The 27,111-nt window shown below is 36.5% G+C and overlaps 1 protein-coding gene across 1 annotated transcript in view; it reads left to right on the forward strand.

Moving 5' to 3' along the window:
• The window catches only part of LOC101327464 (diacylglycerol kinase beta), a 505,632-nt gene that overhangs the window by 354,807 nt on the left and 123,714 nt on the right, over nt 1-27,111 (forward strand). Inside the window, exons 16-17 of the mRNA XM_073809660.1 lie at nt 17,655-17,682; nt 18,277-18,288. Of these exons, the coding sequence (XP_073665761.1) occupies nt 17,655-17,682; nt 18,277-18,288 (40 nt within the window). The remainder of the gene's footprint in view (nt 1-17,654; nt 17,683-18,276; nt 18,289-27,111) is intronic.

Below are 27,111 nucleotides of genomic sequence, written 5' to 3' on the forward strand. Positions count from 1 at the left end.
CCTGCCGATGCAGGGGACACAGGTTCGTGCCCCGGTCCGGGAGGATCCCACATGCCGCGGAGCGGCTGGGCCCGTGAGCCATGGCCACTGGGCCTGCGTGTCCGGAGCCTGTGTTCCACAACGGGAGAGGCCATACCAGTGAGAGGCCCACGTATCGCAAAAAAAAATAGATAAATAAATAATTAAATAAAACCTTTTGGTTGTAAGTCACCAAGACCTTAGGTTCTTTGTGCAACAGGATAACCTAGCCTTTCTTGACTGGTACAGCATTCATCTCTCAGAGTTTGTAGGTTTTCCAGGGCCAAAAGTAAAGTCCAAGAAGTCATTCTTATACAAGATGTTCAAATTGTAGACGATGAAATAATTAACTTTCAGTCTCTGGAATTCAATTTCGTATCTTTCACAAAGAGAGTTAAGAGAGGTAATGCTCACTCTTTCATTTTCCAAACCGCTTTCTTGGAATGCAGTGCCTTGAAAATCTGAGGTTGCTTGGAATAAGGAATACAGCTTTTCACCCAGTGCCTGTGTTGGGCTTTTGGGTCAAGGCAGAGTCTCCCTTTCCTTCACTGTGTCTGTGAGCATCCTTACATACATGTGGTTCCATGTTGGTTGTAATGTATGCCAGATTTATAAAAGTGCTACATACACTTTGGATTGGGCTATAGCATTTGATTTTGTACATTTTTGAAATGTCAATTAATGAGTTTGTAGTTCAGGTTGACCACCCTAGAGTAACAAACATAAAGGACAGAAAAATACTGCTGGGTTTTCCTTGATAATAATCATACAGATTTGCAAAGTCCCACTTATATATTATCAAGGCATTTGCTTAGAAGGGTCTAAAGATATGTGTCTCTAACCACACTACTCCTACAGAATTGCTTTAGTTAGAGAGTTATTTTTTGGAGTTTTTCTTATTTATTTTTCTTTTATTTTTAAAGTATAGTGATAAATAAAGAAAGGGATATTTTTAAAAACTAGACCTAAGACAGTGTTTTTTAATGGTATTATCCTTTTTTTGTTATGGCATGTTACCATGACTTAGAACAAAATATTTACTGATTAAATGTGTGTTATTAGCCCGTATGTACAATATTCAAAATAGAATGTGTAAATGGCCAGAAGTGTTTAATTTTTAAACAGGATTTTAGTATGGTATGTAATATAAATGCATACTTATGCAAATATATTAGTTTTGTTCAGAAATTGCCTGTTGTAAAATGCATTCAAATATATTTGCCTTAGTTTTTAAGTATATTTTACATTTGTTGATAAATCTTCACCACATTTTTTCAGTTAGAGCCAAAGATCATTGTATTTGTCTCATTAATATTGCTCTTTCCCCACTCTGAAAAAAACCCTAAAAATTAGGTGGTTTGTTCAAGTAGGCGTCTCTGTTGCAACATTTCAAAATAATTTCTAAGACATCTACAGTAAATATTGAGTTTAATATTAAATCGATCAGTTGCCTCCAAATCTATAGACATTCTTAAGACTGATTCTATAATAAACAATGTGTCTTGGGAAATTAGGAGAAATAGTGTTCTTCGATTCTGAAGAACTATGCCAAAGAACAGCATGCTACAAACAGTACTCCAAAACTCTGTCGTCGTCACATCTTTCTGTATCACTGTATGTTCTAAGGGCTAAGTGTTGGCTGAGACCCAGACCGTGTGGATGCTATCGCAAGCCTTGCACTCAGGAGCAGCAGTGCATATGGGTGTGGGCTGTTCTTTCTGGTAGCAGAACCAGCCTGACCCACCGCAACACATCAAGGAACCTCCTGTTTGGATGCGTCTGTCTGTGGGGAGGTTTCCAGCTGGTCTATTTGCTATACATTCAGATGCTTTCATGTAAACAGTGAAAACATTGAGGGACTTGCCCATGGAGACTGACTAACAAGCAAAGGCTGACTTTGGCTGCTCTACAAGGATAAAATAATGAAGGTAAAGAGAGTAGAAAGAGGGTGTAAAGAAGGTGGACGGTTAAGAGGGAAACACAGAAAAGCAGGATAAAAGTTGCAAGGAAGAAAATAGGATAGGGTAATGGTTAAAAGTGCAAGGGGCACTTTATTATTCCTGGGAAAATATATAGTTGGTCAGAAGTAAATAATAGCAATTGCCAATTAGGCCTAACTACTAAAATATATTCTTACAATCAATTCCTGAGTGAGTTCTTTTCAAATTAGGAATTTGAACTTAGTATATTCATTCAATGTATGAAATATACCAGAAATATGGCACTAAAAGATACTGTAAAAATAAATGTATTATAATCTTTCTCTCCCAGGCCAAAGCCATCTAGGACTATAACAGTAAAAACTCAAATAGAGGCCTCACTTACAGAATGTCAAGAATTCTAACACCTTCAAATTCTTCCCAGCCAGTTCAGCAAGTTCAAGGTGTGATTTCTCATATACCTGCAAACATGATCTTCCTGGCTCGGACATAGTATTTGCCATTTTCTCCATTTCTGATCCTGATAACATTAGAATCATAAGAATCTTAAGAAAATTTGCAAAGAAACCCTCTGTCATTCCTGAAGTGTCACAGCCTCAGCTGCCTCTGCCATTTCCTACCCATTATATATTCCAGTGTACCCCAAGTGAACCAAGGTGCAAATGAGGCAAGGCCATGGGATCGAATTGTGTTTAAAATTCTCACCTTTCAGATATACTTCACAGTAGCTTCTGTGAGGCCAGGATGCCCTTCTATTAAATTAAAATTATTAAAATGCCTTAGATCTAAAAAAGCATGTTAATGAAATCTGATATAACCATTTGGCACCAAGTTCTAGAAGGTCCTATGTCAGCACCATGTCAATTTTCAGTTAAAATGTACCCTGGGCATCTACTTTATGCCATAAATATATTTTAATAGAATTTCAGTGGTGTTTAATATTCTATCATGTAGATGTACTGTAATTTAACTCATGTTTTATCATGTCTTTATAAACTAAAAAATGCTTTTTGGAAAAAAGTGGATTGTCAAGAAATCCTTACCTATTGAAAGAAGTTTGAGGGGAGGAGATAGGTTATAAAAATATATGTAGTTCTACAATTCAACAAGAATGATAAACAGGTTTACTTGCCTTTATTATAGGGAATAGGGAGCTGTGTGGTATCATTGATGAAAAAAATTTCTGTCACTAAATAGCCTATAGTTCTTAGTGGAGGCAGATGTAACTGTGTTAAGAAACAATCAAGCTTCAACTACTACATCACAGTAAAACATGAACTTAACACATCCTGAATTTTAAGTATTAAAAAAAAGAACAAAATATTTTCTGTATACTAATAGGTCTAGTACCATAGTATAGAATTCTGGCTAGCAACTAAAATTATGAATGAGATCTCAGAACTTCTTGCATTTATATTCATAAAGAATAAAGAAATTTATCTTTATGAATGAAGAATTAGAAAAGTACTCACTTTAAAAGACATGATTGGGACTTCCCTGGTGGCACAGTGGTTAAGAATCCGCCTGCCAGTGCAGGGGACGCGGGTTCGATCCCTGGTCTGGGAAGATCCCACATGCCGTGGAGCAACTAAGCTTGTGTCCCACAGCTACTGAAGCCCGCGTGCCTAGAGCCCAGAGCCCGTGCTCCGCAACAGAAGAAGCCACCAAAATGACAAGACCGCACACCACAACGAAGAGTAGCCCCCGCTCGCCACAACTAGAGAAAGCCCACGCACAGCAACAAAGACCCAATGCAGCCCAAAATAAATAAATTTATTTAAAAAAAATTTTTTTATAAAAAGACATGATTAAATGACAGTTTAGTTTGTTACTTACAATTGACATTGTCCTAAAATTTGATTAGCTTCATCATCATTATGAACTAGCTTTGGAGATGTGTTTTCAAACTTCTGGAATTCTTCTAATCTTTACTGGCAGGACATCATTGACGTTGTGGATTTGGTAATGTCTCTTAAGAATTGCTAGTTGATTTTGTTAAGAAACTCTATTTTTTCTTAGTTGTTTCTTATCTTCTGTCAGATGTCCGAGGCAGAGAAAGTATGGCTGTTCCAGAGGCAGAGACCCTGTATGAATTGAAACTATTAAAATTTACACACATGGAGTTCATTTGACTCATTCTGTACATGCTGCAATTAAGTGCTTGCTAAATGTTGCTTTCCTCTCTCTGAATGAAAAGCAATTAAAGGGGGAAAATGTGGAAAGATTTAAGCGTAAGCCTGGTTTAGCTGAAGAAATAGGCTCATGCTGAATTATAACCAAGTACCTTGTGTTCTGTCGCTGGGAAAAGAAAGCTTATGATTAAATATTAGTTGACCAAGTTTTCATACGAAGACTTTTTATTGATTAACAACTCTGTCGGGGTGTGCGGTAGGAATTGGGGCTACAAAGATATATGAGCTGTGGTGTCTGCCTCAAGATTCAAGAAGATATGCACCTTTAAAAACAGAATAAAACAAAGCAAAACTATGGAAGTTAAGTATATTCAAAGCAATGGAAATGTAAAAAGTGTTAATTACTTCTGCCCAAAGGTGGTAGAGGGAAGTTTCAGAGGCAGTGATGCTTAATCTCAATTTTAAACAAAGAAGAGAAATTTATCTAAGGCAATGGAGAAGGCCATTCAAAGTAGAAGAAGCTGCATTTGTAACACACACACAGGCAGGAACAGCACAGCGTGAGAAACTGGAAGTCTGACGTTAATGAGAAAAAGTATCAAGTGATAAAAAAATGTAAAGTCAGGTAGGCAGGAGTCAGTTCATAAAGGGTCTTTTTTGCGCTACCAACAAATCTGAATTGGGGTGACTAGAAATCACTGAAGATCTTTTATAGATTAGAGGAGGTATGCATCTTAGTAAAAAAAAAAAAACTCTGGCCAGGTATAAGAAGGTAGGATTAGTTATTACAAGAGAAAAGGTAAGGTAAAATTTGGAGGCTATTGCCAAAAACAGAACAGATCATTGCATATTACCTGCAAGGAACCATCTGGATACAGTGCCAAAATCCAAAGGAAGAAAGTGAAGCATGGGACTGTCAGATTTCGGGGGGAGCTACTCTGGAGCAAGCGGGCAGTCAGTGACCACACAGGCAGGTACCTCTTCAAATCCTGGACTGTTCCTGCACCCAAGCAGGCAAGTACATTGCTCAAGCCCTCGGAAGGGGACATAGATGCTCAAATCCAGGACAGTCTTCCACAATACGATGAAATATAAATATGCTTCCAATAATTTAAATCCCTCTAAAAATCATTCTGCAAGTAAAATTTTAAAATAATTAACTCCATATATTATCATATTGCTTATCTGTGGGTGCAAAAAGAAATTACTAATATGCAGATATATCTTTATACAAATGTACACACACTCTCCCCAGCATGAGCAAAGGAAGGAAGGAGGGAGGGAGGGAGGGAGGAAGGAAGGAAGGAAGGAAGGAAGGAAGGAAGGAAGGAAGGAAGGAAAGGAAGGTAGGACCACTTACTAGTAACAACTGAGTAATATCATGTCTGTACAATTTTAGAACATGCCTTTTCAGAACAAGAGAAATGAATTTTACCATGAAAATTTATACACAGCATTTGTACGTAGAGTTGTCAGTCAATTAAAATCTGTTCTCTATGCCTTATTACATGAAGACCCACCATTATAATATGATTCTATGCTAACCAGAATGGTAAGATCCTAATCAACCCCAAACCCAGCACTCTAGCCTTGCTGTTTATAAGCACAACGTGATAAACCAGAGAGCTCACAGTGCTTGATAGAAACATATTGGCTACGAGTATCAAGCAGTCAACCTGAATCCATAAACTACACATGCACATCAGTTTCATGGTCTTACTCTATTACTGAATCTCATCTGAAACGAGATTGCCAAAACATCATCACATCTCCTATTGAGGAAAATTGTGATCCTTGTTATGAATTTAGACTAATAGGGGGACAAACATATTGGCTTGCATTATCTTCATCTCCTGGTTCTGCTATACCAAATATCCTGTTATCAGAAACATCCATTCATTCATCTATTCTATCTGCCCCCAAAATAGGCTCCCAATCTCAATACTACCATCTACAAACTATATAATCTTTCCCTTTTAGAACTTTTATTATTCACAAGGAATTTGTAGTTGGAATCTTTCATGTAAGAATGCTAGGGCAGCAGCCATTTGTAGAAGATAAAAATTGTTAAACGTCAATATTGTGCACTATGAACATCTCATGGTCCTTATGTCACTTATTTTGTAACATGGAGACACTAGGGTCAGAGAAAAAAACGTTTTCAGTCGTGGATAACATCTTGTTTAAACAACAAAAGTAGAGTGAAAATGGGCATAGTGAAGGAGGTCCTAACAATGTGGCAGATAAAGAAACTACTGTACAATGTAATCTTCAACCTACTATGTGCATGGCTTCTTCAAAGACATAAATCTCAACAAAAAATGATTGGAAAATATGTTTTTCTGATCTAAATCTTTAAAAGTTCTTTCATAGTTTATGGTCATGTATATAGATTTAGAAAACACATTCCTTTTTTATCATATGAGATTTTTCTTCCAACTAATAATTTTGCATATATTATTATTTTGTATATGGCAGTAATGATGCCTGGCATTTGTATAGAATTTTTTATAATTAAAGAACTTTAGTACTGAGAATCTGTGAACAGATTGGGATATTAAAAGGTTACTTTCACATATATCTTTTATATGTGCCAACCTGATTTGGATATTAAAAGGTTACTTTCACATATATCTTTTATATTTCTTTAAATTGACAGACCATTAATTCATCTAATTCTCCAAATAAATACACTATCATCATATGTTGTTTGTAAAAGATATATAAAGGACATAATTAGCAAGCGTTATTTGCCTTTTAGTCTCATTGCTGCCTTTCAAATCATATTAAATTAAACCACATCTTCACGTATAGTACTGTATGCTTGTTTACTTGTTTCAAATCGAAGTGTCAAGGAAAGTAGAGGCCAAAAGACATGTAACAGTAACGCTAACACACTGAAGGGGTATGGTTGTATGCATGATCTTTCAATAACCAAAACAGGCAAGAACACCAAAATGTCTCTTCTGCTTTCTTTATCTTCATTAGCAAAATGTTAAGGTTTTGTTCTAAATAAGAAACATAGTATTCTTAGATTTTTGGCAAATGATAGTTTGCCTATATCCTCACCCCCTCAGCACCAGCGTACATAACAAAAGGAAACCAATTTATTGGAATTTGTTTTCGTTTTTCCTTATAAATCCCAACTAAAAGCTTTTGTGTTTGAGGCATTTAAACAGAGAATACCTTTTTTGTAGTGCTCTCTTTCAAAGTACTCAGGCCATGTGCTCTACCATTATTTTAGAATGGTAATGCTTTCCCTTTAAACGGTGCTTCCCTTGCCCCTCAAAGGCACCATTGTCTGCCTGGGATCCTTAGTTCGGTTGCTTTTAGCCCCTGATAAATTAGCGATGGAACAGAATAGGAGGCATTGTGGCTTCAGTGCCCTGTTACTAAATTGTGGTGTGGTGCTAAAATGTACACACCCCAGCCTCTGTAATGACAGGTAACTGTTTGACTAATTGCATCAGATTCAATAGAATCACGGAGGTACACGGACCTTCAAATTCTTTGGTCTAGTCATTTCATGTTTTTAAGGAAGACTGAGCCTTGGAAATTCAAAGACTTGTACAAGAACATAAAAACAGCAAGCAGCATAGCTTGGACCACGGCATGTTCTGTTTCTCATATTATTTTCCCTTTGAATGGAAGTTCTGATATCTATTATAGTATTAAGAAAATGAATTTAAACTTGACCATAGACTTTTTTAAAAAAAAGTTCTGAGAGGCTTATAAAATATTTTTCAAAGTTCAAGGCAGCTTTTAAAAAATTTTTGGTCAGTCATCAATTCCTAAATTATTGTTTACCCATAAGAGAGCCTGTGTTGCCATAGGAATCTGTTCTTTTCAAAACTTGTCCCTACAGTCCTTTCCCTTCAAGCTTGTACCCATTTTATGTCAGTTGAAATATTTTCTCTAAAGTAGTTAAGGAAGATATTACTATCTATGATTTATCTACTTCTACTCTGAACCCAAATAGCTATATATTTAAACTCTCTCTCTTTTAAAAAATCGCTTTCTACCTCATATTTTATTTATTTGTTTACATGCGACATCCCTCCTATTAATCACTTTTGAAGGTAACGACTTCTTAAGCATCTTTCAAGACTCCACAAGTTTTAGTCATAGCTTCACAGAAATAAGCCTTCAATATGTCTATTTAGTTAAAAAAATTAATTTCTCTTTGACAGATAAAACATGGATAAAAATATTTCCTTAAGGTCATATAGGAAATTAGTAGAAGAGATAGGACTAAAATATTGTATCCATTTATTCACCTATTTATTTAGCATTGTACTACTTGGGCAAGGCCTCAGAATGAATGCCTTTATTACCAAAAAACCCCTGCTGAGAGGAGCAAATTTTCCAGGTCTCTTCCTAAAGAGGCAGCATTTTGCAACCCCTGTGCCCACGTGTGCCCCAGTCAGAGCTGACTGCTCGAAAGGATGGATGGGGTCCTGACCCAAATTACACAACACAGAAGCTAGGCTGAGGAGTGCCTTAACAGCTGAAATGCATGGTTTACAGAGGGGTGAGAGCAGCCAGGACACCAAAGGCCAGCTGAAGTTGGGAGGGAATAGAAACTATGATTAAGCGGAAGAGCCTAGTTAGGAGGGAGAAAGAGATGAAAATGTAGCGTATGTGCAGTAAAAAGTGAAAATGCCATGAGAGACAGAGTGTGCAGCCTGTGAGAGAGAGAAACAGAGTAGCCCGATGCTGGAGCTGCATCACTTTTGACGGCTCTACTTTTCTGTTTCCTCTCTTATCCACATACATCTTGAAAATTAAACCCCTTTCCCATGAGGTAAATTGATAGATATCCTTCTCTCATAACAGCAACAATAAAAGCCTTATAATAAACTTAGTTAAAGGCGTAGGATTCCTTGACCCCTGATTAGAAAAGTCAGTATATTTCCATCTTTCCACAGTGCCTACCCATTAATTCTCTATCTTATGGAACGTTACAGAATTTTTAATACAGATAATTAAATATTTGCGACCTATCTTAAGAAGTGTCGTAAAACCTTCTCTATGTAGCTAATTCTAAGATGTATTTTAGATTCAAATCACATCCCGATATTTCTCAGGAGTAAAACCAAATTTCCCTAACAAGTAAAACAAAGAAGAAAAATGGATTGCATCTAAACAAAAAGTTTCTAAATCTATGAACTACAATTCAGTGCTGGTTGTCCTCCTCTGATCCAGCTAATACCTTGACCTGGATTGCTCCCACACTGCCAGAATGTGAAGTTGCACTTCGAGAGAATATGTTTGATTTTTGTGACGCTCAGTGGTGGAGCTGGAGAAATGGTGAATTCAGAGAAAGCCCCTGATCGTTCTCTCTCATCCCTCCCTCTGCCGTGTCATGAGGCTGCTGAAGTAGCCCTATGGAGAGATCTACCGAGCAAGGGACTACCAGTGAGGGACCGAGGCATCCAGCCAATGGCCATTTGAGTGAGCCATCACAGAAGCAGATCAGCCTGGTAAATCTTCAGATGCTTGATGACAGCTTGGCTGCAACCTCATGAGAAACTCTAAGCCAGAATCATACTGTTAAGCCACTCCCAAATTCCTAACCAACAGAAACTCTGAGTTTATGCATGCTTGCAGTTTTAAGCTGCTATAATAGATAACTAGTATGTTACCCTTACAGCCTATAGAGAGACCATCAAACTCAAAGATACTTTATGTTCTGATATTCAGATTGTTTTTCAATAACCCCTTCCCTGTTAGAAGTGATGTGTAAAGTAACTTATTTTCCAAATGTTCAGTGTGTGTTCTAAATATGTTATACTTTGTATACTTTGTGAATGTTACACTTTTAAATTGTTCAACCACTGGAAGATTTGCATGTTTTTCTTAAAGGAAAAGCAAAATTAACTTTCTCCAAAACTGATTAGTAATTCTAGGAATTCCCAAAGATTCTACATCCTCTAACATATTTATTTTATTTCTTAAATTGTGCTAGCTTCATTTTTAAATTTTAAAAGAAACCAAGTAGAAGAAGAATTTCTTACATGTTTCTACATTTTTATTCTGAGAATTCTTTGGGCACCTCTTCATTTTGAATTCTAAACCAGTAACCTTGCATATGCTTGAAGCATCTCTTTGTATTTATATACATATATATGAAAACTAAAATGTACATGTTGTTTTTCATTCCATTGTTTTATTTATTTATTTATTGCTGTTGAAGATTAATTCCTCCCCAGAAGCAGCTGCCTGTGGGTGGTGGGTGAATTCATTGCTTATTAGTTCACAGAATCTTTACAAGATGACTTATAAAACACTTTATAATCTGGTGATATGAATGAAGTATTTGGAGTGTGTGTGTGTTTGTGTGTGTTATTTTAATGTTTAAGATAGACGTTTAAAACCTACAAGTCAGTTCTATTCAGTGGTTAGATCAACGGGCTAGAAACTAACAGACCTGACTTATCTCCAAAAGAAATAGAAAAACCGGGTAATACTTGGTTGGCAACCCCGATATTTTTCTTTAGCCCTGGAATTATGGACTTAATTATTTCAATATTTCTATATATTCTTGTAGTGAGGTATTTTCTGATATTTAGATGTTTGGCCTATTGTAACCTAGTTAGTAGAATAGTTCTGAAATAGTTTCATGAAAGAGAATCACAAAATGAAGTGTCAGCCCAGAGAATCACACCATTTACCCTATGTTCTGATTATTTGTTGTTCTATAACAAACACTCAAAGCTTAGTGGCTTAAAACAGCAACCATTTATTAAAACTCATGGTTTTGTGGGTCAGTAATTTGGTGGGTAATTCTTCTGCTCCCTGTGGCATGACCAGGCTCACTTTCTGGGCTTCAGTTGGGCACCTTAGCATAGAGGGCTGAAAGCCTGAGTAGATGTGGGTCCATCTATGGTCCATGTAGTTCCAAGAGACAGGAGGTGGAAGATGCCAGTTTTTCCTAAGAGCTGGCCCAGGAATTGGCACAGTGTCACTTCTGCTGTTGTCTTTTAGTTTAAACAGTCACAGAACCTTCTAAGACTTGATAAGAAAAACATCAAAGAATTGTGGCATCTTTAATCTGCCACACCCTGGAAGACACGCAGAGACATCTGCTTATGCACCAGTAAATCTCATATACAACAGATATCTCTAGAGGGAAACCAACTTGTTCATAATCTATATTTCAAGTGAAATTGGCTTTAAAATATAAGGTAATGTTCATATGACAAAGAAATTAAAACACAAAAACTTCAGTTATACTGAAGCACCTTAGCTTGCTTAAGTGCAGGTGTATTGTAATGCTGCTGGTGATCATTAATATCAAGGAAATTGATTAGACAATGATGATTTTAAATTATGAGTCTATATTAAAATGAACGGCATTGTCCATTTAGTTAAACCAATGTATATTTCTTTGTGTATTAAAAGGCAACTGAACCATTAAAATAATCAGAGGGTAAAAATATATAAAGATATAAATTGATACAGTGGAATGTTGTCATTTTATTTTGAACATGTTGGATAAATAATGGTGGATATATTTTGGTACATTGGTATTTAGAATCTGAATAGAAATACTTAAAAGGTCGAACACACAGAAACCTCTTTACCTGTAGCAGCAAAATGACATCATCTCTAGCCTTTATAGCTACAAACATTTTTCAAAGACAGCAATTTATGATTGCACTTCTAAGAACCAGTCGATATATTAGCTTTCTTTAAAATATACAGCTGCAGCAGTAAGCCACATGTATTTTATTTGGCCTTGCTAATTTTCTCTGAGTTCTAGGAGCTATGGATTTTTGAGATATTTGGCTGAAACTCAAAGTGAAAAATCATTTTAAAAAATAGAAAAGCATTTCATTCTTTAAAAATGCTAAAAATATATGATGAAAAATGTCATAGTTTGGCTGTAATAGCAAAATTCTTAGAATCAATCAGTCAAAAATAACTGTGTTATTTAAGCGCAATTTGAAGGCATACAAACTAAAAACAGTATTTTTAAACCATCTATAAGAACTTGATGGCTTCTCTACACACTGATAGCTATTTGCTTTGTAAAAATAACAATTGAATGAGCACAGAGAATAGACCACCATAGAGAAGGTTGCCTTTTATGCAGCACTAACATGCACTCAGTAGTATTTACCTACTTAATCTTGGCCAAGGGCAAGAGGGTACTTCAACAACAACCCAAACTCCCCTATTTTAACCACCATTCTCACTATATAATCCCCTTGCAGTAAAAGCAAGAAGCACACTAAAACTCATATAAACACCACAAATTGGAAGACGTTTTATGTATGTTTACTTTGCCAGAAAGAAAATTATATTTAGGAAAAAGTACAAAAGTAGTTGGCTTGATCATTTATTCATTTTTACTTATTCATTTATTCAGAATATATTTATTTAAAGACCCTACTGTGTGCCAGATACTATTTTCAACCTTGGGGGTAGAGAGAAATAGACATAGCTCTTGTCTTCAATTTAGTGAGAATCTAAGGGGAAAGATACATATAAAACAGACAGTTTAAAAATGCAGTTACTGGGGCAAGGATGGGATATCATAGGATCCTAACTCAACTTTGGAAAAGTGGGTAGAGATTTCCCAAATGAAGTACCAGAAGGACATTTGGGAATTAGCTCAGTCAAGGAAAGGATTTGGAAGGCACAATATGAAAGGAATATGAATATCAGGGGGTTAGAAAAAGATGTGTTAGCTGGAGCAATGAACACAGTATGGGGTGGGTAGCAGAGAAGTATGGAAGTTTAAGGAGTAAGGTGAATAACATCTGAACTGAAACTACTGAGGAAAGAAAAAATGGGAGAATGCAAGACAAAGGGAAGCATTCCAAACATAGAGAAAAGTTCCTAAAGCCAAAAAGTGTGTACTTAGGACTAGGACCAGAGAAATAAGCACAATCACAAAGTACCAGGTATGAAAATGAAAAATTTTATCCAACTCCTAATGAAGTTACTTTGAAAGGTTTTAAATCTGACATCATCAGATTTGTTTTTAGAATGAGCTCTGGCTTGGGGAAAAAAAACGGACCAGAAACAGGAAGATGAAGTTGCTGTCGCATAATGGGAGCTGGGGATGGAAAGCTGAAAGAAGCAGCCTTCCAGCTCTCATAACAATCTTCTCAAAGTCCTTCCAGATTCTGCCCAGTCGCCATGACAAAGACAGTGCCACATTTTTTTTTCCCCCCGGTACGCCAGCCTCTCACTGTTGTGGCCTTTCCCGTTGCGGAACACAGGCTCCGGACGCGCAGGCTCAGCGGCCATAGCTCACGGGCCCAGCCGCTCTGCGGCACGTGGGATCTTCCCGAACCGGGACACGAACCCGTGTCCCCTGCATCGACAGGCGGACTCTCAACCACTGCACCACCAGGGAAGCCCAATGCCACATATTTTTGATTTGTGTTTCAGCAAAACCCTACTTCTGGTAAAGTTTCAGCTTTATTACGTATTGCTGTATGGTAAACCAACCCAAATTTGAGTGGCTTAAAACAACAAGCATTTTTTTTCTCGTGATTCTGTGCGTTTACTGGACCCAGCTTGGCAGTTTTTCTGCCCCCGGTGATGTTGGCTGGGGCTATGATCATTTAGGTGCACAGATGGGCTGAAACGTCCGAGATGGCTCACTCACACCTGCACCTCTGCTGGGACACTTGGACAGCTTGGCCTCTCTTCCTTTCCATGTAGTCCTGAGACTCTCATTCTCCACATGACCTCTCTAAAAGTCAGTCCATACGAGTAGCCAGATTTCTAGTGTGGTGAGTCAGAGTTCCCAAAAGTGCAAAAACAGTAGCTACTTGGCCTTTTTAAGGGTTGGGCCCTGTTCTTTGATGATCTCTGCCACTCACAGGTATAGTTGAGCCTATACTCTGAGTGAGAACCTTAATTATGATCAGGACTTATAAACATCTTTTTAGGATTCCTGCCTGGGAAACAAAGCAACAGGAGCATCCCTAGATGTCCTACTGAGGTCCCGAGAAGCAGGTGTTTTCATTTGTCTTTGGGCTTTGTTAAGGTAAAAAGTCTGAACTGAGAATATTTGTTATGGCTATTTCAGAGAGATTTCTGTTAAAATATATGAATACTAAAAAGTTGGTCTTTTCATGGTTTCCTCCTTCACCTAGTTGTAGGATACGTCATTGCAAAATAAAGAACATGATAGTCCTAACAGTCCTGCCTGCTTTTGTATGCTTGCAAACTCACAGTTTACTCAGGTATGTAGAAGACATTTAGTTTATTTTACCAATAATTAATCAAGTCTAATTTACTGCCATCTGCTAAGTAGCAGGAAAGAAAACATATAGTCCTGTCTATTTTAAACTGTGCTTGTTATGCCACTTAATGAATCTCTTTACATAATGTTCAGTTATTCTAAGATAAAATGTTTAGCCCCTCAGAGTTCTTAGCCACCTGTCCCCTTCCTCAGATTTCCAGATCTCATCTGGATGTGTGAAGGGAGGGGTGCGGCCTAACTCACCTCATGATGGTAAGGGAAAGTTTGACTTGTTGGATAAAGTGTTTTCTAGCTCCCTTGGGTCTGAGGGCAGTAACCCTTGTCTAGTTCATTGCTGCTTGCCCAGTTGGTGTTCTGAGCTATAGTTTGATTCAGTTTAATGTGGTCTGACTAGTAAGAGCTGATTTGGCCAGAATTCTGAGTCCATCATCTCATATCCAGTCCCTGTCTGGATGTTTCACCTCTATCTGCTTGAACTATACTTTGCAATAGCCCTGTAGTAGGTTTCTGACCCTGAGCCCAGAAGGCTTCCCAGCCATTCCTCCAGGGACAGTGTATAAATCTGGGTTCCATCCATGCTGCAAGGTAAGAGAGATAGCTCTTTCCACTCAACACCATTGGATATTAAGTTTATTTTGTGAAGCTGAAAATTCCAATTCTGTGTTATCATCTGGGGAGCTGTTACTCTCCAGAGGGCTCCCTCTGCCCTCACTACACCTATCTTAACCTAAGGCCAGAGAAGATAAATCCCTGTTATTAATTGTTCACCACAAAACTCAGGATTTATTCAAAGTCTTCTGTAACATATTAAGCACAATTTCACTAAGCATAAACTTATTCTCACAGTTTGTTCTTAAGTTGTTTAATTAGGAAGCTTTACAGGGAAGAATTTATTTCTGCTTTGTGTTCTAAGGACATTTAATGCCAGTTGCTTTTCAGAAAAGAATATAGTAATATAAGCTTTTCAACTACATGTCTAGTTGAAAAAAATCAGACAGACAGTTAAAAAAGAATCCTGGTACTTAAAATTTAAAAGATACCACCAGATTATTGTATCCCTTTTTAAAACATCAAAAGTTATATTCTATGTTAGAATAAAATATAGTTTTATAAAATATGTTTTGGTTTCTTCTTACATCCATTTTAAGAAAGAGGACCTTGCTCAATCTTATTTTATATTTGATCATGTATATACTACATATTAAATTTATTATGGACTAGTAGAATCTAAATATAATGTCTATTTTAATTCCTAAATAACATATCAAGTCAGTCATTGAAAAATCAAAAATTACCAACTCAACTCTAGGTGGTTTTGAGTAGATGTGTCCAAAACTTCCGTCTCTCATCCTTCACCATTGAGCATATAATATCTAAAGTTTACAAAGGGAGAATATTACATTGCTTCAAATAATTCATGCTAGCACTTAGTTATGTCTGCATAAAAATATGAAGGCGCTAGCTATACGTTTTGAAAACATTGCTTGAAAAGTAACAAATGCAGCCTAAGCACTAGTTGCTTTATTTCTATGATACCAAAACATTTATATTTGACTTTTTTTTACTGAAATGACAGGTTTTCGCCACTGTAAATAAATATTTGTCTAAATTATTTTGGCATCGAGCAACCCAACATGTTGAAGAAGAGAATGAAAACAATTCCTTGCATAATTTAAAGCAGTTAAAACATGGTTAAAATCATCTAGCAATTGCTCGGTTCATTTAGTTAATTTTCTTACATTCTGCACGTGTAAATGCAGTCATTCTGAAGAAGCTTTGTCATTTATTTAGTTAATTTAATCAAGTAAGCCATTAGCTGCACTTAGTGAATAAAGTCCCAGACCTATTTTTTTTTATAATGGTTTTCTTGACTTTTGATTGCATTAAATGCATAGTTAACAATATTCCCCTTTCTCTTGGGTAGACAAAATCTTAATGAGCGATAAAGCATCTCTTTTTGTGGGCTTAAAGCAAGTTTTAATCATAACCTTACCTGAGTTAAATGTTAACATTTTGGTTAGTAGTCAGGTTCACAAAAATGAAATGTTACTGTAATTCCATGGTATTATGTGGCCACACTTAGACCAAAGAGTTGCTAAAATTAACTAAAAATGCCTAGTTGCCTGACCTTTAATAAGCTGAAGTCTCACTTTTAATTATATTGGTTGAAAGTTCCTAACCTAACTGATGTGATAAGAATTGAAAGCTAGAGAAGCTGCCTTATTTTATTATTTGTAATAATGCCTATTGTGTGAATGATGAAAAATGTCTAAGAGTTCTTATGAAATCTTGAATGTCATGAAAACAACAGCCTCATCTAGCTCTGAGCCCATTGGCTTGTGTTGCTGGATGATCACCAGCAAGGTTTAATTTTAAACTTGGTAACACAAAATAGTAACTAGAAAGCAGTTTGTTTCATTTTTTTCTTAGTGAAATTATGATGGAAAACTGTTCACCTGGGAAAATCCAAATTCATATCATAAACATAATGCTGCTTATAAGGAGTACTAATGATATACTTTATGAATTTTAATTTCTGTTTGGAAGTCAGCAAGTGTGCGTTCTATAAATGTAAACCATCTGTTGGCACCTCCTAAAAGACTAGATTTCAGTCCATCCCAACATGAATTATTTATTTTGATGGATTTCTTTCCTAAGCAAATTCAAGGAAGGGTGTGTGTGTGTGTGAGTGTGTGTGTGTGTGTGTGTGTGTGTGTGTTTTAATCTGTTTTTAATCTGCAATAAAGTTTCAAAGTCAGGACATGCATATTTGCCAACCAAGAAGATAAAAGTGCTCAACAATTTAAAATGTATTTATTTTACATAATAAGATTCTTGTGAAATTAAGGCACACCATTTAATATTAGATCAAAGGTGAAAAGAGAAATAGGAGGAAACAATTTAAAATTTCTTTAATATTAATGTTCCAGTGACAATATCAGAAATTCCTATTACTTACCAAAAGAGAGAAACCCATAGCTTTCCATTGACAGTATTAGGTGCTCCAGAGTTATAAGGCAAATGCAATGACAATGAACAGTTTAAATGTATTCACTTAACTAGATGAACATTGAATGTATTTTGAACAAATACAAAAAAATCTCATTGGGGTTAACTTAACAGACCTTGTTACATTGCCAATATTGCATTTTTTAAAAAAATAATTCTTGTTGATAAATATATAAAATAGCCCTTATATGTCAAAGATTACTGAACAGAGTTGTACTTTTCTGTTTTGAGTTTGCATTTAACTTTTTTCTTTCAATGAAAAATTTCATTAGGCAGGACAAGAGACTGTCCATGCACATTAGTGAATCTGTACCCTATTCAAGGTAGGAAGGAGATGTCCAGGGGATTTCTCAAGGTAGGAAGGGTGTCCAAGGGATTTCTGAAACCACATTCAACAGGGAATGGTATAGAGTTCAAGGGAAAAAAACCTTGTGCTATAACATAGTTGCTTCAAACCTGTTGAACAAATGTCATAGACAAATACATAAGACATGTACGTTACAAATTAGCAGGACTGGAATCAGGCTTTAAGAATCAAAAATTTCTTGGTTTAAAATAAATGCCTCCCGATAATAATTTAAAAGCAGATTTTCCTAGGGCTAATAACATTTTTTCTAGAGAGGTGGATCCTGGTGGAAGCAACACACCCTAGAGCTACGGATCCTTTTTTCATTCCTTATAGGGTCATTATTCCATTTTGTAACATGGGCAAATTAAATCAACTGTGAAAGGTCTGTTCCTCTTTGTACCAAAGACCAAGTTTCTGCTGTACATAGAGTTGATTGTGCTTATGTGTATTTCCACAACACTTGCTGCTATTGGTGAGCTACAGCAGCAATTGCCATCTCTGGGTTGTTCCCTCCCATCTCTTTCACCCTCCAGCAATTTTTGTTCTCTTCCATTCAGGCAGATTTGAACTGATTAAATGTTCTTGGATTATGCAAGGAAGCTATAGGACAAAGTGTCCTGTTGCATTTCACCCTAATTTCAGCAGTCTGTAAATTGCATCTGTTGTCTTTGAAAATATATCTTTAATTACTCCTCTGGGCAACAAGTCTAAAATGTATTTAATTCAGACTTTTTATTGATTCTTGACTCTGAAAAAAATCTTAAGGCACCAACAAAAAGAATCTGTATTCCTCTTCTTATCCAAAGTACCTTCGCCAAGCACGGTCTTCCTATCCCTAACATAAACACGAAGTCTTCTTGTTCTGGGTGCCCATTAAAAATTAAGCTCAACCAAGTATATCAAGGAAATGATATCTAACATAAAATCTTACTGGTTTTCAAAGACGTGAATGTTGAACAGGATTTATTAATATAAAGCCTTTTCACAAAGTTCTCTTACTCTTATGCATGTCAACTTATACTCGTCATGGTCCCTTGGCTTATTTTATTTTTCCTATTCAGAGACTCTTCCAAATAAAGAATGTCATTATTTTATATTGACATCATTTAAGGTCTGTTTACTAAGATAATAAAAATATATCTGTGTTTTTGTTAAAGGTGGAAATCATTAGTGCAGGCTCAGATAACTGAAATCTTAGACCCAATATGAGTTACTCTTATTATTTAATTAATTAGAAAGGACTCATATTGAGAAAGCAGAGAGCGCAGGACTCATATAGAGAAAGTACTTGCTCCTGGCCCTTGCTTACCCTTTACACACTTTTTTCTTAATGTTTTTCATGATGCCGCTGCTTACCTTGTCTGTTGTAATTTCAATTTTATTTTGTATCTGTCCACTCCTTCTCTATCTTCACTATGTACAACCTTATAAAAATATCATTCTCTCTCAAACTACTGCAATAACCTCCAGTTTACCTCCCAACATCTACTCTGGCCACTATCACCACAAAAGCCAGAGTAATCTTAAAACACATAAAGCAGATCATTTTATTCTCCCACTTAAAATATTTTTATAAAAAAGTTACACTTGAAATATCCATAATTTGGAAAATTTAAGACATCAAAATGAAATTAAAATATTAGAATGAAATTAAATATAAAATGCTATAGATTAAATTTGAGTGTCAGCTCAAATAGTAGAGGGAAAATTATCTAGCTATAATGTAAGTACTAGGAATGAAGAAAGATTGACAATAATGAGCTAATAAATCAACTTAGAAGGTTAGGAAAATAGAATAAATGCAAAAAACATGAAAGGGTGAAATAATATAAAAGGTAAGAGTAAAAATTGATTTAATAGAAAATAAAGATTTAATAGATAAGCAAATAAAACAAACTGGTTCTTTGAAACTGTAATAATATAATGGAAAAAACTCTGCTAAGATTTAAAAGGAATGATAAATAAGGAATGAGGAGAATCATAAGAGTACATTATGATAAAGAGATTGAAACAAGAGAATTTCTGGAATATAGAGTTGTTCACAAGCCTCCAAAAGGTCAAGAGAAGAGGGACTGAAATATATGTGCATTATGTCTCGCACTTAGTAGGACCTCCGTGACCTTTGCAGGCACAGATTCAGTGGGGTCAGAGCACATGATCAAGGCTTGAATGCAGTTACAGAAGGGTGAGTGGCAGGTGAGGAAGTGTAGAAAATAAAGCACAAGTAACTGTGCTAAAAGCTTAGCTATGAAGGGAAGAGAAGGAAAAAAAGCTGGGAGGATAATGCAATAAAGAAGCAGAGCTTTTTCACAAACTACAGTGAAGGGATTAGTAGAGAGAGGTAAGTTTGGGAGCTAGAAGTTGGTACCCAGTGTTATTTTGTGTGTGAAAGTCTTTGGAAAGGGCATTATTTTAGCCTTGTTTTTCACTCTTACCTTCACAACAGCAGAGAGGTCTCCAAGTAACCTCTGGCTATGCTTCCTGTTTACAGGTCTCTGAAAATATTTCAAGACCTTTTTATGCTTTTCTTTTCTTGCCACTTAGTTAGGGACCAAGGGGGATGCTTCGAGTAGAGTGATATGTCTTTAACTGAATTCTATGTCTTGGTTTTGTTTTTTTTTTTTTTCCCTGCGGTACGCGGGCCTCTCACTGTTGTGGCCTCTCCCGCTGTGGAGCACAGGCTCCGGATGCACAGGCTCAGCGGCCATAGCTCACGGGCCTAGCTGCTCCTGGCATGTGGGATCTTCCCAGACCGGGGCACGAACCCATGTCCCCTGCATCGGCAGGACTCCCAACCCTGCGCCACCCGGGAAGCCCTGTGTCTTGGTTTTTGTCATCATAAGAGTATACATGTATTGACTCTGCTGATTGCATTATGTGTAGTAGCAATACACATAATGTAGTAACAAAGGAGAGTGATTAATATTAAAATATTTTAATCATTAAAACACCTCCAATTAAATTATTTTATTTTTTCAGGGATAATATGGGAATGTTTTCATCTTTGTTGCAACGTTTATATCTTTCATCAAGACTTTTTCAAGTTTGTTGATTGAAAATAATTCTTAGCCCAGCAATGGGGAACAGCTTTAAGAGAAGGTGAATTTAATTGGTTTAACACAACACTTAGACTTCATCACATTGTCCTCATTACCGTACTCAAAACTCTAATCTGGCAGGAGGGGGAAAAAAATTGGTTGCCAGAGAGACTTCAGGCATAAGAGCATTAAGGATAGCGAAATAGGGAGCTGTAGCTATTTCAGTGGTTAATAATCAATTATTACGAGTAGATAATATGGGCCTTCAAGGAAATGTTAGATAATCCAGTGCTGATAGCCAAGGCCAGACAGCTGGGACCCAGAGGAAGGTATAGGCCCAAAACTCACGTGTCTGATCTCTGTGCCAGACTTCTTAAAGTTACTCCCAGTTCCTTAGCCCAAAACAAAACAAAACCAAAAAACAAAAACATAGAACTTGATTTTAAAAGCTACTGAATGTATTCTTTTCAATTATAATTTGTTACATAGTTTTATAGTAAATTATATGCCATTCTTAGCACAGAAGATGAATTTAAGCATTTTCGGTAGTCTGATAGGCAGTTTGATACAGTGGTTTATGAATGTGCCTACAGAAGCTTGATTACCTGCTTCTGAATTCTGGCTCCTCCACTTGCCACCTGTATGATGGTGGGCAAGATTCTTAATGTTTCTGTCCTTCAGTCCCCTCATCCATAAAATGAGATTGGTTTTAAATTCGTAACACAAAGCCATTTTCAAGATTAGATGTGGGGCTTCCCTGGTGGCGCAGTGGTTGAGAGTCCGCCTGCCGATGCAGGGGACACAGGTACATGCCCCGGTCCGGGAAGATCCCACATGCCGCAGAGCGGCTGGGCCTGTGAGCCATGGCTGCTGAGCCTGCGTGTCCGGAGCCTGTGCTCTGCAACGGGAGAGGCCACAACAGTGAGAGGCCCACGTACCACGAAAAAAAGAAAGAAAAAAAAAAAAGATTAGATGTGAAGTACTTAGAGCGCTACCTGGCAAATAATCATCACCCAATAAACATTAGCCATTGCATTTAGATTTAATTTTTCTTTTTTTTTTCACTTTCCAGAAATAATTTTATTAGTTTAATTATTAAATCTGATAATACAGAATTACATGAGATCAGAAGATTTATGATATAAAACTTTTCACCAGCAATAACAGTTTTACTAGCACATATCAATGTCACCCTCTCCTTTGAACTGTTACTATGATATAATCATAAAAATAACATGACATTTATTGAATGCTTAATATGTGCAGGCACTCTGTTAAGTGCTATATATGTATTATCTCATTTAATCTTCGTAATACTCTCAATATAGGTATTATTAAATCCATTTTACTCATGAGAAAATTAAGGCTCAGAGAAGTTAAGTTGACTTGCTCAGTCAGACAGCTACAAAGTGGTAGAGGCCGTATAGCCAATAGTCAGCCCAGATCTGTGTGACTCCTGATTCCTTTCCCCATCATTTTTTTTTTTAACATCTTTATTGGGGTATAATTGCTTTACAATGGTGTGTTACTTTCTGCTTTTTAACAAAGTGAATCAGTTATACATATACATATGTTCCCATATCTCTTCCCTCTTGCGTCTCCCTCCTTCCTACCCTCCCTATCCCACCCCTCCAGGCGGGCTCAAAGCACCGAGCTGATATCCCTGTGCTATGCGGCTGCTTCCCACTAGCTATCTACCTTACGTTTGGTAGTGTATATATGTCCATGCCTCTCTCTCGCTTTGTCACAGCTCACCCTTCCCCCTCCCCATATCCTCAAGTCCGTTCTCCAGTAGGTCTGTGTCTTTATCCCTGTCTTACCCCTAGGTTCTTCATGACATTTTTTTTTCTTAAATTCCATATATATGTGTTAGCATACGGTATTTGTCTTTCTCTTTCTGACTTACTTCACTCTGTATGACAGAGTCTAGGTCTATCCACCTCATTACAAACAGCTCAACTTTGTTTCTTTTTATGGCTGAGTAATATTCCATTGTATATATGTGCCACATCTTCTTTATCAATTCATCCGATGATGGGCACTTATGTTGTTTCCATCTCCGGGCTATTGTAAATAGAGCTTCAATGAACATTTTGGTACATGACTCTTTTTGAATGATGGTTTTCTCAGGGTATATGCCCAGTAGTGGGATTGCTGGGTCATATGGTAGTTCTATTTGTAGTTTTTTAAGGAACTTCCATATTGTTCTCCATAGTGGCTGTACCAATTCACATTCCCACCACCAGTGCAGGAGTGTTCCCTTTTCTCCACACCTTCTCCAGCATTTATTGTTTCTAGATTTTTTGATGATGGCCATTCTGAGTGGTGTGAGATGATATCTCATTGTAGTTTTGATTTGCATTTCTCTAATGATTAATGATGTTGAGCATTCTTTCATGTGTTTGTTGGTAGTCTGTATATCTTCTTTGGAGAAATGTCTATTTAGGTCTTCTGCCCATTTTTGCATTGGGTTGTTTGTTTTTTTGTTATTGAGCTGCATGAGCTGCTTGTAAATTTTGGAGATTAATCCTTTGTCAGTTACTTCATTTGCAAATATTTTCTCCCGTTCTGAGGGTTGTCTTTTGGTCTTATTTATGGTTTCCTTTGCTGTGCAAAAGCTTTTAAGTTTCATTAGGTCCCATTTGTTTATTTTTGTTTTTATTTCCATTTCTCTAGGAGGTGGGTCAAAAAGGATCTTGCTGTGATTTATGTCATAGAGTTTTCTACCTATATTTTCCTCTAAGAGTTTGATAGTTTCTGGCCTTACTTTTAGGTCTTTAATCCGTTTTGAGCTTATTTTTGTGTATGGTGTTAGGGAGTGATCTAATCTCATACTTTTACATGTACCTGTCCAGTTTTCCCAGCACCACTTATTGAAGAGGCTGTCCTTTCTCCACTGTACATTCCTGCCTCCTTTATCAAAAATAAGGTGACCATATGTGCGTGGGTTTATCTCTGGACTTTCTACCCTATTCCATTGATCTATCTTTCTGCTTTTGTGCCAGTACCATACTGTCTTGATTACTGTAGCTTTGTAATATAGTCTGAAGTCAGGGAGCCTGATTCCTCCAGCTCTGTTTTTCGTTCTCAAGATTGCTTTGACTATTCGGGGTCTTTTGTGTTTCCATACAAATTGTGAAATTTTTTGTTCTAGTTCTGTGAAAAATGTCAGTGGTAGTTTGATAGGAATTGCACTGAATCTGTAGATTGCTTTGGGTAGTAGAGTCATTTACACAATGTTGATTCTTCCAATCCAAGAACATGGTATATCTCTCCATCTATTTGTATCATCTTTAATTTCTTTCATCAGTGTCTTATAATTTTCTGCATATAGGTCTTTTGTCTCCTTAGGTAGGTTTATTCCTAGATATTTTGTTCTTTTTGTTGCAGTGGTAAATGGGAGTATTTTCTTGATTTCACTTTCAGATTTTTCATCATTAGTGTATAGGAATGCCAGAGATTTCTGTGCATTAATTTTGTATCCTGCAACTTTACCAAATTCATTGATTAGCTCTAGTAGTTTTCTGGTGTCATCTTTAGGATTCTCTATGTATAGTATCATGTCATCTGCAAACAGTGACAGCTTTAATTCTTCTTTTCCAATTTGGATTCCTTTTATTTCCTTTTCTTCTCTGATTGCTGTGGCTAAAACTTCCAAAACTATATTGAATAAGAGTGGTGAGAGTGGGCAACCTTGTCTTTTCCTGATCTTAGTGGAAATGCTTTCAGTTTTTCACCATTGAGGATGATGTTGGCTGTGGCTTTGTCATATATGGCCTTTATTATGTTGAGGAATGTTCCTTCTGTGCCTACTTTCTGTGGGGTTTTTATCATAAATGGGTGTTGAATTTTATCAAAAGCTTTCTCTGCATCTATTGAGATGATCATATGGTTTTTCTCCTTCAATTTGTTAATATGGTTTATCACATTGAATGATTTGCGTATATTGAAGAATCCTTGCATTCCTGGAATAAACCGTACTTGAATTTTTGTAACATCTAACCAGTACTGATATTTTAAAAAATTCAAACAGTGTTACATATAGATCCCTGGGCTCATTGAGTCCGTTGTGAACATTGCAGACAAACCAGCTAAGAAATGTCCCTTAAGAAGTCCTCTTTCTTTTGTTATATGGAAAGCCAGTTTATGACGAGAATGTCAGTTCTTATTTAGGATGAGATATAGTTGTCAAATAAATCTGTTTTCACTCTGATCTAGCCAGTACATTTTCTTCACGAAGACATATTAAATGGAGAGTAAAATTATTATAATTTTTGTTGGCAAACTTGTTCGTTAGTTAAAATAGCTTGAAGCACTCTTACTCATTAATTCACTGGTCTTGCCAAGAAAACCGTAATGTTTGAACGTTGGAGGCCAGTTGGATAGTCTCCTCACCTTTTGGCCAGCACCAGCTTCTAGGATTCCCCTTTCCCTATGCTTACCTGGCTTATTCATCTCCTTTCTTTTAGTTTGTGTGGTATTTTTCCCCAAAGGGCGTGATGTAATTAAAACATGTCATTTTGTTGTTGTTTTTACTTAATCAATTGCAGTCAAATTTCAATCTTCTTTACCAGACCTTATCCCTAAGTAATAATAATTAGAGTTTGGGGCTTCAGCAGAGTTTTCAGTAGGATATTTGCTGTAGCAGATAGCCTTTTCTTTTGTTATTGCCAAAGATTATCATGGTGTGTGTGTGAGTGTGTGTGTGTGTGTGTGTGTGTGTGTGTGTGTATTTACCTCGTATAAATAAATCCGATGGATAAATTAGTTTCAAATTTTGGGAAGACTCCTCTATGACATTTCCATGAATCTCATTCCTCCCTCCATTCAAAAATTGCTCCCTACATCTCTTTCTCTACAGGTGAGTAAAGGTAATGAAAGTTGTGGAAAAATAAGTCGTTGGTATTTAGTGACACTGCTCAAAGATTTTATGAAAAAATAATTTTGAGAAAACTGTTAACAAGCACAATGATGGTGGGTAAATTCATTCTTCCTTCCTTCTCTAGCTTTTTAACATTCTTCTCATTATTCAAGACCTGGGTCATGTTCTATTTCCTCTTTATGTCTTCCGCAGTCTTTCTCATTTTGCCAGAAGTCGCCTTATTCTCTTTATGTAATAATAAGCACTTGTAAAGTAGATCTCTGCTCCCCCATCACCCACAAGATCTCTCATCATACCTTATGCATATAGAAGGAAAATATCAATAATAGAAATTTAGATTTAGCAATCTTCAACTCCTCCATTTAATAAATAAAGAGTAAAGTTAGACGGTCTGACCAGTATCAAGTAGCAAAGGTGGGACTAGAAATCAATTATTACGCTCAGTTTAGGTTCAGATTATGGCAATGGCTGTAGAGATAAAAAGGACAAAGTAAGCGTCATTTTAAAGGAAGAATTGACAGTATTATGGGCTTAATTTCAGGAAGAAGCTACAGTCAAAGGTGATTGTAGTCTCAGTTTTATTGGGAGGACAGTAGTAATGTTAAGAGGGGAGATTTTTATTTATCAGATGCAGTGTGCTAAGGAAATAATCCAACTTGAATATTTTCTGTCTAAATGAAGTATTTGAATAGCAGTGTGCTTTGATGTGCTAATGCTTCAGAAGACATTCCTTAATCTGTTTGTTTTGGAAAACGAAATGCCATATCAGGAGCTAAAAGTGTGCTTCGCCTACTTTGAGTAAGTCTTAGGTGTAGGTGGATGAAATGCTGGTAATTTCAGCATATGAACTTGACTTCTAAAGATAAAAATCAGGATATCTGAGTTAGTTACTTGATATTAAAAGCAAATAAAAAACATCCATCTAGCTCTGGGAATTTTTAAATGTCTCCGTATTGCTTGTTTCTCATCAGCAGTCCATCACCTCCTTTGATTTGCCTGTGCCTTGAGGGAACTAAAAGTTCTGTCCACAGGAGCAATAGGTTTCCAGAGTTTGTAGTCACAGCACACAGCACTTTCTTAAGTGCCAATTCTGTTTCCCACACATTAGTAGGTGCTGGGCACAGCTTTGGCAACATTTGTACAGCCTCAGAGCAACATGTAAATTTCTCTCGCAGTCTCTCCTTTTTCATTTTAGTTTCTCCTTTTCCATCTCTCTTTTTCTTTGTGTAAGAAAAGGTAAATTGCCTAAAAATAGGCTTAATGCTCATGGACTTCCTCATTTATTTGCATTTAATGTCTGAAACTGCATTTTTTAAAAAAGATTATTCTATCGCTGCAATTCTTTCTCCATCATATCCTCTTCCGATCGCCAATCTTCATATTGTCACCTTTATTAAGGAATACGTGTCTGCTTCCTATTTGCATGAAGTGCAAATTCTGAACATTTGTAGTATTTCAGGAACACCCAGAAAGCTGCATATATATATATATGTGTGTGTATATATATAGATAGAT

The sequence above is a fragment of the Tursiops truncatus genome, chromosome 9, assembly GCF_011762595.2.
Source record: "Tursiops truncatus isolate mTurTru1 chromosome 9, mTurTru1.mat.Y, whole genome shotgun sequence".
Lineage (NCBI taxonomy): Eukaryota > Metazoa > Chordata > Mammalia > Artiodactyla > Delphinidae > Tursiops > Tursiops truncatus.